Below are 15,386 nucleotides of genomic sequence, written 5' to 3'. Positions count from 1 at the left end.
ACACCGACTTGGCAAATATTTGGCCTCATTTACATAAAAACTCGCATCCATTTAATTCAACTATTGAACTGTTATAAACCATCACGTACCCACTCACATTCCGGCTGAAAAAAAAAAAGGCTTTTGTGAGAAGAGGACCCACAGGACCTTCTGCAGAGGTTTAACAAACGCACCTTGAGACCCGCTGGGTGGGGGTTTCCGTGCGGACGAGCCTTTCGGAGATCTCCAGAGTGCCCGTCGCCAAACCGCGAGGCCGGGAGGGGAAGCGGCTGAGGCCGAGGAGTCGCTGGATGTCGTACAAGCAGATACATACATATGCATATATTAAAGGTGAGAATATTTTTTTTCCTTTTTTTTTTTTTTTTTTTTTAACAAAACAGAGAAAAGTGTTTTATTGTTACTAAAAAAAAAAAACAACCCAACAAACAATGCTCTAGTGTTTTAGGCCATGGATTCTCTAGCTCAGATTCATGGCGTGGAACACGTTAACAGGGAAAGCGTCTCGTGGACATCTCCCCTCTGGCCACAACCAGGCACCCTCCTCCCTTCCCCTTGGTGATCAAATAACATCCTTATGCAAGTACAGCAATTGTTTACATGTAAAAGTAAGATTAGGAAAGTATTTAATGTATTTGTAGCCTTTTTTTTTTTCCTTGTTTTTCCTTTTTTTTTTTTTTTAAAAAAAAAAAAAGAAGTGATTTAGCAGCTGGAAAGTAAAAGACAGCATCGTGTGAGCAGCTCGTGCTGCACAGACCACCAGCAAACGCTCCACAGGTTACTCATGGTCCACAGACCACAGTTCACAAACTATGTTTTTTTTAGGGCTTCATAAACTTTGCAGACCGTGTTATGGTAGATGCTTCTTCACAGTGAGAGCCAGCAGGTCATCTTTGGTTGTTGAAGAGAGACACACAAGAGACTTAATGCACTCAGCAGCAGCTCAGTTTGGAGGACTGCGTGGCAGCGGGGGGCGGTCGAGATCCCTTTGGGCGCGCAGGAAACACATGCTCCGACTGCACCGCAAAGCGACCACGGTTAATCTCTACCCGGCTGCACTCGGGCTTCGGACACTGTCACGGGGTGGGCAGAGCTGGGAAAGGCATGGCAGCGCTTGTTCCACCTCTCCACTCGTGTAGGGCGCTTTCGTTTTCCCCCTGTACGGGTCTGTGGGTTCCTCAGGCCCAGGAAGGCAACCGGCAGAGGTGAAGGGCAGTGGCAGAAGCTGGGCGACAACAGAGGCACGAGACATGGCGAAGGGCTGTCGGTTCTCTCCTTGAGTGGCTGCGACCTCCACAGCGACCAGGGTCCCAAGTCCCCAGGACGACGCCACAGATCCAAGTCACACCAGAGACACCGCGGCCGCATGGCTGGAAAAACCGAGCAGGGGTCGGGCACCAAACGCCCCCGAGGTCATCTCCCAGCCTCACAGCAACGTGCTGGGAACCAACCACACCTACAGCGTGGAGCAGCCCAACCAGCTGCTCATCGGCCATTAAGTTCTCTCTGCAGAAAAGGTCTCCCAAGCAGCAACCCCCTTTTTTTTTAAATTTTTTTTTTTTTTTAAAAACAACAATTGCTCTCACCCCTCTTTTTTGGTAGACACACAAACATACACACACTATATGTACACAATTTGGAACTGAGGACCTACGCAATGACAAGGAAGCCAGCACCGCTCAGAGATGGTGCACACATTCAGCAGCTGTCAAAGGAGAAGTCGTTTTACTTTCTTTTAAACTTGCAATGTTTGTCTTTATTTTGTTCTTTATATTTTGAAAGTGAAAAGAAATAGTATTGAGTCAATTTCTTTTTTTCTTTTTTTTTTTTTAAATATTTGTTCTATGTATTTACAAGCCTTAAAGTTGCTCTAAAGGTTCTGAAAGTATCACTAGTACTTTTTTTCCCCAGGGTAGCACTGTTTTGAATGAGTTATTTTCGGAGCACTCTGGTCCGCAGCGGTTTTCTCAAATGCATTTCCTTCTGTTCCAAGGTTATGTATGTTTTGATTACTATTTTCTTTTTTTTTTTTTTTTAATTTCTGAAGCAAGCTGAGAGGCAGGCAGAAAAATCTGATGACAATTTAAAAAAAAATTGATCTCTTCCTCATCTAGCTTACCCCAACCCCCTTGAAAGTTTTGTCTATTTATCATGCTTTGAAACAAAACTGAGGTGCATATGAAGGGGAGGGAAATTTATTTCTCTGCTTTTGTTCTATTATACAATTTGTTTACAGAAACTGCAAATTTAAAAATTACACTGGCATTTGCAGTCCTTAAAATAATAAATTAAAAGTTTTCAACTTTTTTTTTTTTTGCTAAACAGATCTGTTTCGCTTTGTGTTTTTGTAAGCATGAGTCCTTGTTTAAAAAGAAAAGAAAAAAAAAGATTAAAACAGAAAATATTTTCTATAAATAATACATGTATTTTGGTTTAGTGCTCCCGCCCTCAGGTTTGACGTTTACTTTTTTTTTTTTTCAAGTACCTTTTTTTCCTCCATGATCACCTTTGTGTTTCTCTATTTTTACCTCTCCCACTCGTGCATGTGTGGGGGAAGGGGGGGGTCTGCGCGAGAATTGGCCTTGCTGCACTGTGATTGGCGAAGACGTGAAACTTTTTAAAAAAATACTTAAACTGTTTCTTTTTTTTTTTTTTTTTTTTTTCTCTCTGTATTTTAAGTTTTAATTATCCTCCGACTCCTCTTCGGCCTCCCGTAGCCACGTGAAGAACGCTGTGACAGATTTTAGCGCTACTCCTTTCCCGTTCTGTTCCGCCGGGTCCTTGCTGCTCTCCCACTTGTAGAAGGCATCCTCCGATATTACCTCCTCGTCATACAGGCAATCGAAAAACATCCGCAACAAATCTGCAATAATGGAATAAGGGGAGAGAACAGCTGTTAACGCTGCGCAGCCTAAGTCGGCGGACAAAGACGCGGTTACGGATAAGGAGATTAACGTGACCTTTAATGCAAGAGATGCAGATACAAGTAAAAGGAAGGTCTGTTATTGAGTTATTGCTTCCTGGCTGGTTACACAGAGCTGAGAGGGGAAAAGAAGTCCCTCTGATGCCGTCGGATAACACATGCTCCGCAGAAAAGGGAAAGCTGGGAAAGCAGCCGTGGGAACTTATTATCTAGGGATTGGCCGGCAAACAAAATCCACCACAGCCCGTCCTCCTCTCGCTGCACTGCACGCCCTGGCAGCCTGGCTCCTCTCCAACACCTGATTTTTCACAGCTCAGCAGGAGGGATAACACACAACCAGCACCTTAAAGCTAAGAGTGTTTTGGGGCACTCTGATTTTTTGCTGTAGATTCCCCGGGAATCCCTGTTTCTTTAGCAATTCCCCACCTCTTTTCCAACAACAGTTTCCTGGAGTGTCTCTGGGAAAAGACTCATCAATTGTCCAGCTCTTTTTATTCCCTCCAAGTCCACAGACACCTGCGGTGCAGCAATGCAATTACAACGCCCGGTGCTCTCACATGTCCAGTTATCATAAACTCAACAGATTATTTTTTACTGCTCTTTTTTTTTTCCCTCTATTTGCACCATAGAGGTTTGTTCTTCCTTCTGCATGGCTATTTACAGCAGCAACCAAGAGAAGAGCCAGCCTCTGGCAAAGTATTTGGGGAACTGTGCTGCTCTACAAGCTGGAATCCAAATAAGCAGAAAACACCGTACACTGTTTTTTCTCTTCTGCTACATAAAATGGTAAAATTTTGTTTCCACTGTCAGGAGAAGCACATCCTCTTCCAGACCCTATTGCTGGATTTTACTCTCACAGAAAACACCTTTTCCTTAGGCTGTCGGGGTTCACATCCCAGTACAAAGGCAACACTTACTAGGAGGCTGATCAAGTTTTACTATTGATGCTTGTAGTGCATAAAGTGCTTGTAGTTCCTTCTCTGTGTCTGAGTCCAGGTACTTGAGTAAGATCGGCACTCTCTGTTTGATAACAGCAGTGTCCACACGGAAGCTGGAAGAGTCCGCTGAGGGGAAGAGAAGAAAACAGGGTCAGCTTTGGTAGACAGCAGCAGGGGTGGATCTCTTATCGCCTTTATTTATTCAAACAGAAATCACAGATACAGGTTATGTGTGGAGAGAAAAGAGGATGAGAAACAACAGGAAGTATTTCTGACCCATGGCTTTTTCTGGAAGCCTTGATCCTTCCAGTTCTTCCAATTCAACCAGTATCTGCAGCGACCCTGGCCCTGCCCAGCCTGCTGACACACGCAGAAGGATTACAACCTCACTTTGCAGTGCACATTGTTGTGTTTCCACAGGCAACTGGATGTCCAAAACCTGTACCACGTCTAGGGCTAAAATTTTAGTTATATAGAAGGTTTTTAGAAAAGTAGACCTTTTTTTTTTTCCTTAAAAACGGAATCATAAGCTGCACATGACATAGGAAATCAGGAATATATAAAAATACACATTAGAAGTCCATCAGTAACATGGATAAATTATTGAGCAGCTTTTAAGTAGATCATACAAACAATTAAGTGGTATTTTGAAAACAAAAGGAAAAAAAACTCTCAATGAGAGGCATGGTCAACATGTAAACCAGAAGATGTTCCCGATACCCATCAGGGAAACCCTCGTCCTGTGTCATTTCACCGTTAACACTAGGTGGCATCAGAAAGGTTCTGTTCCCAGGGAGAAGAAAGGAGCTGGGCTGGCTTTCCTCTCCCAGCAAGATGAAGTTCAGACCACTCTTTCCACCGAGCGTGACTCTTACAGCTAAGAGCAGAACCGGGGGCTTTACAAGCACAATTTTTTGCCTTGCCAGATGCCAACAGTAAAGTTAAAGAAAACAAAGTGAACTGACCAGATGTTTCTGGCTGCAGCGGCTTTATTCAAGCCCTCCCTGAGGGTCTGAGGCCCACACATCTGACACAGGAACCCACCCTTTCCTCCATTTCCAGCCGATGCCGTACATTCAAGTAATCCACATAAACCCTCTTTCCAAAACTGGAACTTTGGGCATAAAAAAAGACGGCAGAGATGCAGGCTGGCTTCCCTTCTGCAACCCACGCTTCCAACCCGCACGTGGCAACCTGCGACGGTAGAGCGCCCACGCGTCCTTGCTGCCACAGGAGTGGAAACACTAATTATCTTAATAACGTCTAGCGCATTTCCACCTTCGCTACAAAAATCAATGAATAATCCGGCGTTACTCGGAGTCATCCGAAACACGCTCACGCGAGGTCACCGGGACACACCGGAGCCTCGGGAAGACCCCAACCAGCCAAGCAGACATCCCGCTCTCGAGCACTAGAATTCAATACGGCGCAAGAGTCTTAGGTGTGATAAAAAAAGAGCCTCAGGAGAGGGAAAAGTGATATAAACCTGAAAAATAGAAAATAATTCTTTGCACGTTTGGTTTGTACGGTGTTTGCATTCAAGTTACTCACCTATAATAGCTGCTTTACAAACTGCTGTCATTAAAGCTCTAAGGAATGTAGGTGAACTCATCTGGCTTTCATCTAGATTAGCCTGAAATCAAGAGTAAATGGACCAGTTAAAAACATGCCGCTGCACGAGAGCGACCATTTCCAAACTCCACCGCCGAATTTGGCAGCAAGTTCAAGTTCAGCCAAAGCTGCTGCGGTGGAAATCCAAAAACTCCTCAAAAATTCCGCTTTCCCATTCACTTCTTGAAACTAGCTGGGGTACATCAACATGCAACACCAGTTCTCAGGCCATCAATACACCCTTTAACTACTCCCACAACTCATCATTTGTCTCCAGAAACAAGCCAAACCAACAATGCTTGCCTTTCACAATGCCCTTATACATTTTTCTAAGAGTTTTAGGCTTTTCCAACAAATTTTACAGCCTGCTCCTTGGGTGGAGATTTGTTTGCTTTGTAGAAGAAATGCAGAGAATGGCTGTGTGACTTGTCCAAGACTATAAAGAGCCCGTGGGTGTCCCCAGATTTTCAGCGCTGCTTTCGTTCCGCTCTCCACTTCTCTAACGGCAGGAGAAAAAAATGCCATTTCTAACACATTGCTCCAGCAAGAGAAATAACTGAAGTGAAGCCGGCCAAGATTCGGCTGTAAAGCACAGATCTAAATGAATCAGGTTGGGTATCATTTCAGACACCAGATGAAATATCTGGCTTAAAGGATGCAGCTGGAGATAAAGGGCAAAAGATCAGTGGGTTGACAGGGCTTTTTCTTTTTTTTTTTTTTTTTATTTTCTTTTACAGTTACTGGTCCAACGCACTGGGAAAGGTACCTGTGTGCTCAGTGACTGCCCAGAATTTTGCAGCATGGCAGGGGGAATTTGGCAGGTCATGTTGCAAAAAGCCATGAGAAGCTTTTATCTCATATTTTGGGAAGAAAGGATGTAATGATGTGCTCTCTCTAGAACGTTAAAAGTACCCAGAAGTGGTATTTTCAGAGTAAAAAAGTCCACAGTATTTAAAAGGCAGTTACACAGTTGTGTATTAAGGTGGCTAAAATTCCTTCTTCCTAAAGCTTACATTGAAATAACCAACTGATTATATTTTAGATTTTAATTCTTTGGACTTGTTGATTGCACAGACCAAATCACCTTCGTGTCCCTATGTCTAGGGAGGAGCCTGCAGAGATGCTCCTTTAGATGAGGAAAATATTTACAAAAGCAGTTAAGGAACTGTGTGCAGGGAGGGTGAAAATAGTCTTTGTACCTCTACCCAGTCAAAGATCTGTTCATCATTTGCCTTGTCCTCAACAATGAGTTTTTCCAGCTGCTTGTTCAGCTCTTCCGCAGAGAGTTCTTTCTCTGAAAGTGCTTCTGAGGAACTGGAACAGTCGGACTCCGTGAAGTCCAACTTCTGCAACATCAGAAGTGATGATGAGAATTAGTTAAATACACTTTCCTATGCTGAACTATAGCAAACTGAGGGAGGAATCTACACTTCATTTTGCTTCCTGGCCTCTTTCAACTGTTAATTTATCATTACACTGATTTATATACTTTCTCTGTTCCAAAGATTAGAAAGCATTTTACAAACATGTGGGAACTACGTTATCCAGCAAAGACAACCCAAGCATCTCAGAGCAACTCCAGCCCTGCACAATACCAGTGTGCACAAAATATAGTGCGTGTTGCTCAACAAGAACGACGGGGAGCTGGAATGCAATTACCAGAGCTGGCATTCGCTCAAAGAAATTGCAGCTAACACCCCAATTCACTGCAAAACGCGACTGAGGATCTACGGTCCCCCCACCAAGCTCCAGGCCTCGGTAATCCATGTCGTTTCCTGCAGCGCGGCACTTCCCAAGTGCTAAAACAGGGCAGTGGGTCACTCAAGCTCCAAAGGGAGACCTCCAGCTCCTTCCTCCAGAGCGCCATCAGAAGAGCTGCAAGGTGCCCTCCCAGAGACCTGGCTCCTCTCGGCTGTGAACCCCCCCGGGGTCATAACGCAAGGTGGGATGAGTGAAAAATTGTTCTAATTTATTCTGGCCCTTCTACAGATGGTCTGTCCTTGCTGCAAAACTCGTTCTTGAGTTCCTTCCCCCCCGCTGGAGAACTAGATCTCTGAGAAGAAGCCAGCTGATGGGAGACGTGTGCCTGGGATCAGAGGGGACACGTCCTCCCGGCGTTTCAGAAAGAAGGTGCTGAAATAATGTCACCCCAACTTGGTGAGGGAGACACTTCACCGCATGTCCCATGCCAGCTAGAATAGGATGGAAGAGGATGAACAAGCTAAAAATCAGCGTGCCAAAATCATTAATTAAGCAGACACTTGCTCTGAACTCACTTGTTCCATGAGAAAGGTATGTACATCCTCCCCTTCGGGTAAGTAGTCCTTCCAACTGAGGCCAGACTCCCTCCATAAGGCTCCCACTTTCTTATGGCTCTAAAACACAAACAGTTTGTTCCTTTTAAAGACTGGAGAGACAACCAGGGGAGTTTACACGAGCCGGAGTGGTGCAGCTGTGTTGGGAGAAATAAAGAACCGTTCAGCCACCAAACACGATGCCTAGCGATGGAGTGAAAACGTCTGGAGATCCCGTGCAAGAGAAATCATATAGGCAATCCCGCCACAGGTATGCGCATCTTGTCAAGCGGTCAGACGCCACGGTGATGGGGAATAAACAAGGCATAATGTGACACGTGGGGTTTGCAACAACTTCAGCCAGAGATTGCCTACGAAAAGTGAGACATCTGAACAAGGCGGTTTCCCGCGGCTGTGACACAGAGCTGGCAGTTAAATGACTTACACTCTTCTCCTGACTCTGCCATTAACTTACTCCGTGACTCATTCTCCCCCTGCTTTGACATTAAGGCACCGGCAAATTAGCTACTTTTAGAAAATAATTATTTACATGGCTCTTTTCTGTGCAGAGACCAAGCCTCAAATTCAGGTGCTTAACACCAAGTTCCCCTTTCAATTCCTAGAATTTATGGCAAACCTTGAGAAAAGCGCCTTTGCAGCACACACAGTTCAACCTTCCGCATCCTCTAATGTCACGCTGACCTTTCGCCGTCCTGCCTCAGACAGCACTTACACAATTCTGACGAGCAGAAAAAACACTACTAACAACCAGCTCTTTTCACCCAAATGCTTTGCTGAAACTTTTACCTCCTAGCACCCGTACGAGGAAGATCACTGCGTAGCCTACATGCAGCACTGATAAAAGCAGCCTGATTTTGAGTTTACAGAAGAGACTACAATTTCAAGTTTACAATGCAGATCATTAAGAGCTAATTGTGCACGGTTCCTGCTCCGATTCACCTGGGTCTGCATTAGACAACTGATGTTACATTGAAATACCCGAGTCCAAGTACTGGTCTGGACGAGATCGAATCAGAAAACTGTGGCAGAAACCGAAACCCAAGGCTGTGCTTGGACCCCCAGAGCACAGCAGCTTTTCTTTCACGGAACAGAGAAAAATAAATGGAAGCCGACTGTCCAAACAAGCATAAGACTAAAATAAATAAACAAAAAGTCACTATTTGCACTGCTAGACTGAAACGCTCCTGGGAACATTCAACCTTATTTGAATGCATGCTTTATTAAAAAAAAAAAAAGAAAAAGGCAAGTGAGGGATTTTACAGGGTTTAAGATAGACACTATCCAAAGTGCAGTATTTAGCTGGATTTAAAAAAAAAAAAGACAAAAATGGAGACAGAGTTATAGGGAAACCACAAACTGTTGGGACACACAACTGTGAAATGTGTAAGAGAGCTCTAGAAGATACAGGGTGAAAAGGTGTCACTACCCCTAGTGATGGGTGAATCTTAAAAGAGTTGGCAGGTTTAGTTTGGATAAGCCCCCAGAAGTCTGAGAGGCCATCTGAAGCTTATCCGAACCCTCAGAACCTCTCCGGTCTGCAAGAAGAGCTCTCTCGCAAGATTCCCGGCACTTGCTGCTTCTGGTCAGCCCAGAAATACCTTGAGAATGTCCCTCTTGCAGTATTTCAGCACTCTAAGCTTCTGGAAGAAGCCAGGTGCAAAGGTACCTGCAAAAGGGAAAAGCCATGAGAAGAAAAAAAAGTTAACTCCACTTTTCGGAACCTCGTAAGGCTTGGTTTGAAACTGGGGATGAAGAGGCAGGTTTCCTGGGTTAACTGGACTGGCTGGCCCATCCCTAAATATCTTCAACGTGGGAAACGTGTGGGCTTCATGCATGAACGTACGCGCTGCATCAGGCTCCTGTCTACGAATGGGACGTGTAGACACTTACCATTTGTTTGCATAGAAGGTGCAAGATTTCAGCAAGCAAGACGCCGGCTCTTCCCACAGGAAGCAAAGGTTTGCTAAATTCTCTAGAATGAAAAAAAACACAGATATTTTTCCTTATCATTTGAATTTGGAATGCGAGGCAAGGGGTAGCGATCAGACCGAGGCAGGAAATCACCTTTAACTTCTGCCAGGGATAAAGGATTTGATCCAGCCAGCACTGCCCATAAAGGACTTCAGCGATGCAACGCGCTTGCCACAACAGGGCTAATTACAAAGACTTTATTTTTATATCACATCAAATCCACTAATTTTTGTGGGATGCTGCATTCAGATAGCAGGACCCTTTTTTGGGGAAAAAAAAAGCTGTTATTTTCTTAACACGCTACTTACAGGGAAAGCGAACCATTCAGTTGGCTTTTAGTTAATCCCCAAATATATAAGGACATGCAGAAAATAGAGAAACTCTGGTCCTGGAAGCAGGTTCCAGTCCTGCAGTGAGGTTTTGTACCCGTGTTTAAGGCAATGCCCAGGTGGTGGTGATTGCACTGAGACATAAAGACTCCTGTGCGATACTTCCCTCTCTTCAAATCCAATTCTCAGCGTACTCTCAAATGACTCTGACTCTACAACACCGGGGTGTTTTTAGCTCGGCTGAACCAAACAGGACTGAGGTAGATTTACGGATACAGGTTCTACCCCTGAACGGTGACTACGGAGCAGCGAGCTCCCTTCCCACCACAGCCTTCGGTCGGAGCGAGCCCCGAAGGGTGTGCAGGGAGCCTTTAATCAGCTCCCGTGAGAAGCTCAGCGCCTAACACTACTCCTCTTTTATCTGCTGATGGGAACCACGCTGTGCAAACACTACAGCACAGCCAGGCAGAGAGCTCGGCTCACCAACACGGAAAGAGTAGAGATTTACTTACTGTATAAGTTCTCTCATAGAGATTCCTCCTTCTTTTAACATGGGGGTCACCAACTCAGCTAGGTACAACCAAATATGGGGTATATCTATGGCCATGTCGTCTGCCATCTCCAAGGTATCTGAAAAACTTTAAAAAGAAGAAGGAAAAATGTCAAATGTTAAATACAGTTTAATTTGAGACTTTCCCTGCAAAGCAAATCTTCACTTTAAAAATCTTTTGTTACAGAAATGAAGAGCAAATCAAGGAGCAAAACGAGGAGCAAATTGAGGAGCAAAGAGAATCACAAAGGTAACAAAAAACCCTATTTCCAACTTATGCTTTCAGTGCTTCAGAACTGCCAGGAGTGAATTTCTCTATGGGTAACTTGGGGAGTATGTGGCAAAGGGATCACTGTGCATAAAACCAGCAGATACATCCAGGAAAGCTCCATTTACAATAGTTCTTATAGCTCAGTAACAAATTGTTTGCTAACTATAAAACCTGTAAAAGTAAAGAAAGCACTTTTGTCTGTAAATATAAAATATCTAATAAATGGAGCCTTCTTAAAAAAATCCAAACATCTACAGAAGGGGCTTAATAATACCAGAATTCCAAATGTAAGGCGATCAGCAAAATGCCTGCAAGCGTGCAAAACAACACAGGAAAGAAGTTCCATACAGCAGAGGGAGGGTTCCATCCAGAACAGAAATGTGACAGGATAGACCACAAAAATCACTCCCCAACTCTGGGTACAGTTTCCAGAATCACTCAAAACTCTTCTTTCCGACAAAAGCCTTGTAGGTGGCTTCGCTTCCCATGCCTGGTACAAGATGATCATTTTTCCAGCTCTCCTGCCAGTTTCCATCATGATTCATTTCTCCCTGAAAATCCTGAGAATTCTGGGACCTGGTTTAGTGACTATAAATGAGTATTTTCTCTTGTGCATCAAACCCAGAAACCATCTCCTTTGCTTTGTTCTTTACTTACTCTGCTACTAGTCCAACCTAGGTGTATCCAAGCGTTTCTGCCAGAAATTGGTTCCCTGTTGCGTCTCTCTCCAGAGCTGTGCTGTGACCAGCACTCAGCCCATAACCCCTAATTACACAGCAATTTGACTTGCGTGAATAAGTATAGTGGTTTTCCGTGTTCTTCTCATGCGCTTGCTGAACACCACTTGCCCTTTCATCATCTTCAGGAGCTGTTTCACTTTGTTTATGCCACATTCAGGCTTATTTCATCAAGACCCTACTTATTTTGGCATCACAACCACTTATCCACACTCCAGGAAACACCGGAGCGGCTTTAATCACAATCCATTATCACTGTATCACTCCATGTATCACAAATATATCACTTCAAATGAGTCGTTTTGACCATCAGCGACTGCGTGGACACAGACAAGTGCACTCCCTGTGGATATATATCTTTTTTTACTGCTGTTCCATGCGGTTTTGAAGTCAGGCTGCCCAAACTTTTCCTATGACCCACTGGGTTGCACCACGATGACTTTCACTGCCATGCAGGGGCGCGGGGAGATTCCCATGGGAGCAGTCAGCGGTACCACGGTGAGGTATGATGCAAATAAAAGCAGCAAGATGGGGCTAATGACCCAGAAACTCAGTCTCTGAAAGCGTTATTCCACCTGCTGGCTGCTTCTCATGGTTATCCCTGTTGTAATCATCCTGCGAGGACTGAGCTGTGCCGGGAACTTCCCTGGGAACACGGATCCTTCTACAACTGGACACCAGTTCAGGTCCAGGCTGGGAACACAAAACCCAGAGAGCTGAAACAAACCAGCGGCTGAAACTCAGATCTTTTGGGGAAGGTCTAATCCATCTGATACCGCATCGGGCGCGTATTCTCCTTCTCAGCCCCTCGAGGACACGTCTGCTCCTTAAAATTGAGTTGTCCTGTGAAATTACATCATACGGGCGAAGGCTGTTTTCCCAGTGGGAGAGCAGCTGCGGCTCTGGGGATATACACGACTTCAGGCTACACAGCTTCCAGGCATTAATGTCACCTGAAGGTTTTTGACTTCTTCCTCCTCTTTTAATCGTATTCGGTGATTTGCCAAAAGGCAAACATTGACAAACGCATCACAAACCAGAAATCTACACACTCACATTTAAATAGACACCTACCTATTTGCTCAGAAATAAATACATAAATATGAAAATATTTACACTCACTAAGGCATTTGAAATACTTAAAACTATATCACAATAATTACATTACTTATAAATAGACTCAGGTGACAATACTCCTTCAAAACAGATGCGTGGAGAAGACAGGGAACCAGAGCAAGGTGGGAACCGTTCCTCTCCAACACAAACAGCGTTCGTTTGCAACGAACAATCAAGGCAAGTATCCGTTTCTGGGCGCAGAATACAAACCCCTTGAAGAAATCCTGCTTGCTCAGCTTTCCCGACTGCACCAGCTGATGCAGTAACTGGCCCATGTGATCCCGGGTGATCTGACTCCTCTCCAGCGTCGACTCCACTCCCACTCGCACGAAAACGGGCAGCAGGTTCTGGGCGCTCAGCTCCTCCACGCACTGCATCGCTTCCTGTTCAAAGGACACGCAGGGTCATTCGCCTGAACCGAAACCAGCAAAAAACAGGGCAGAAGAATATTGTCTACTATGTACCTGGTACATGGGATTTTTTTTGATGGAGAATTGAGAGCCTAGGGTGGTTGGGGTTTTTTTGGTTTTTTTTTGTTTTGTTTTTAATTGGAAATGAGTATTTAGTGAAGCTGCCAGGTAAAGGTGCTGAACTATGCTGTGGAACCTCACCACAAATCACCACCGAGATGGCAACTGAATAATAATAATGGTAAGAATTTATCTCACGCAGACAACAGAATTTTTAAAATACACACTCATGCTCCAGGGTACAGTTCGGCTGCTCAGTGAAAGGACAGGAATTGTCTTCTGGATGCCACAAAATTCCTATTATTTTGTCAAATACCAAACCAAGCCAAAAAGAGGACATTAGGTTAGATTCATTGCTGATCTGATCTGGCACAGAAACGCCCGCGTTACAAACCCACACCATATAAAGAAGCAGAAAATCGGCGAGGAGCATTTGAGGAACATTTCCTTTTTATAAAGCTTGTACTTTCTGGCATGTGCGTTTTGTAACCCAAGCAAATAAAACACCCTCGGAGACTTTCAGAGAAGTGCTCGATGTCACACTTCAGAAATCTCCGCTGTCATCAGCTCAGATCTTCACTGACCTTCTAGGTTCAGCCCAAGGGATCTCAACGGGGCTCCCTGACTAAAGACGTTTGCTCTTTGTCTTAGGTTGTGCTGTTACTTATCAAGAACTGGCAGCCACAGATGCATTTCTGCAGGCCCCAAATGGCTTTTTTCTGCAGGTCACAAGCCTGGAGGTCCCAAAACATGCTCGGGACAGAGCTCTTCCGTCAGACGTGCCTGATGGGTCCCTGCGTCTCCAGGACAGAGGGGTGAACATGCTGCTGGTCAACCCTGCTGTCACTAGACGCTGCATACACAGCTCAGCAGCTTGAATTTATAGTCAGGGTAAATACTGAAGACTAAACTAATGAGAAATGGCTATTCCTCTGCTGTACACTACATTAACACACTCATATACGGCCTTATTATAGAATCATAGAATGGTTTGGGTTGGAAGGGACATTAAAGCCCATCCAGTCCCACCCCCTGCCCTGGGCAGGGACACCTCCCACCAGACCAGGTTGCTCCAAGCCCCCTCCAGCCTGGCCTTGAACCCCTCCAGGGATGGGGCAGCCACAGCTTCTCTGGGCAACCTGGGCCAGGCTCTCACCACCCTCACAGCAAAGAAGTTCTTCCCCACATCTCAGCTCAATCTCCCCTCTTTCAGTGTCAAACCCTCCCCCCTCGTCCTGTCGCTTCACTCCCTGATCACGAGTCCCTCCTCACCTCTCCTGGAGCCTTTTTAGGTACTGGAATTAATGTGAGTTTAAGCTGAATTAGTCGGAAGCTTTGTCACGCGCTGCATTCGAGGAGCACTGAGAATTTACAGCTCTCAAGTAACCCCCCGATGCAAACAAACTGCCTCCATCCAATGTACTTTTTTAACCAGAGATGCGCTTGTCTAACACAATTCGACTCTATTTCCCTCCAGCCAGAAAAAATGCGATTGTATTCGCAGGCAGAGAAGCTGAAGCAGCCCCTTTGTCCCAGCCACCCAGGGCCGAGGCTTTGAAGTCTATTGCAAGAAGAAAAAGGGAGTGGAGACTCCTCTGTTACCCAGCCCCAATGTCCCCAACTCCTCCTGCTGAGACCCGCCACGCCACCACGCCGGGGACAGTGCCAATCAAAGGGTATTTTTTTTCCTCCCAACCAAGATTTAATAATTTCTCCTGATAACTAGATGTGAACCCAAAACAATTCATCTTAAGAGTATTCCCCTTTCCCATTTTAACTGGAAGCCCTATGAAGTACAAGCAGCAGCTCTGCTTTTGGGGTGCCAAACCAGGAACTCCCCAGTGCTGCCATTTCAAACTTGGCAGGTTTTTAAAATTTATTTCAGCAAAAGATCATCTCAATCAGCTTTGCAGCGAATGTAACACTTCATGCAAACTCCCTGGACAAGCTAAAAATCCATTTACAAGGGAAACAAAATTTCAACCTTTAACTAGGAAGTGATGACAGCTGCTCAGTAATTTTCAATATTTATTAAAAATACTCTGGAGTGGTTTGTTCAATATTTAGTATTGCTTTATCTGCCTCCAGATCAGAACAGCACATGCTTTGATAACTGAATGAAAACCTCAGTTTATTTTCCCGCTAGCTTTTCTGCTTC

General features: G+C 44.8%; 1 protein-coding gene across 12 annotated transcripts in view; it reads right to left on the bottom strand.

Moving 5' to 3' along the window:
* Positions 1 to 1,740: 1,740 nt before the first annotated feature.
* The window catches only part of EIF4G3 (eukaryotic translation initiation factor 4 gamma 3), a 160,898-nt gene continuing 147,252 nt past the window's right edge, over positions 1,741 to 15,386 (bottom strand). For 9 of the 12 annotated variants that reach the window (XM_074161667.1, XM_074161675.1, XM_074161669.1 and 6 more), the window contains 8 exons: positions 12,969 to 13,141; positions 10,597 to 10,722; positions 9,675 to 9,756; positions 7,746 to 7,844; positions 6,669 to 6,815; positions 5,410 to 5,491; positions 3,838 to 3,984; positions 1,741 to 2,860 (listed from right to left, as the gene is read on the bottom strand). In XM_074161667.1, coding sequence (XP_074017768.1) covers positions 2,679 to 2,860; positions 3,838 to 3,984; positions 5,410 to 5,491; positions 6,669 to 6,815; positions 7,746 to 7,844; positions 9,675 to 9,756; positions 10,597 to 10,722; positions 12,969 to 13,141 — 1,038 coding nt within the window. In that variant the 3' untranslated portion in view covers positions 1,741 to 2,678. The remainder of the gene's footprint in view (positions 2,861 to 3,837; positions 3,985 to 5,409; positions 5,492 to 6,668; positions 6,816 to 7,745; positions 7,845 to 9,674; positions 9,757 to 10,596; positions 10,723 to 12,968; positions 13,142 to 15,386) is intronic. The other 3 variants (XM_074161678.1, XM_074161679.1, XM_074161674.1) reach the window with 2 other exon arrangements.

The sequence above is a fragment of the Numenius arquata genome, chromosome 20 (assembly GCF_964106895.1).
Source record: "Numenius arquata chromosome 20, bNumArq3.hap1.1, whole genome shotgun sequence".
NCBI lineage: Eukaryota > Metazoa > Chordata > Aves > Charadriiformes > Scolopacidae > Numenius > Numenius arquata.
Note: the sequence above shows the minus strand (reverse complement) of the source record. Positions and strands in the feature narration are given on the sequence as shown.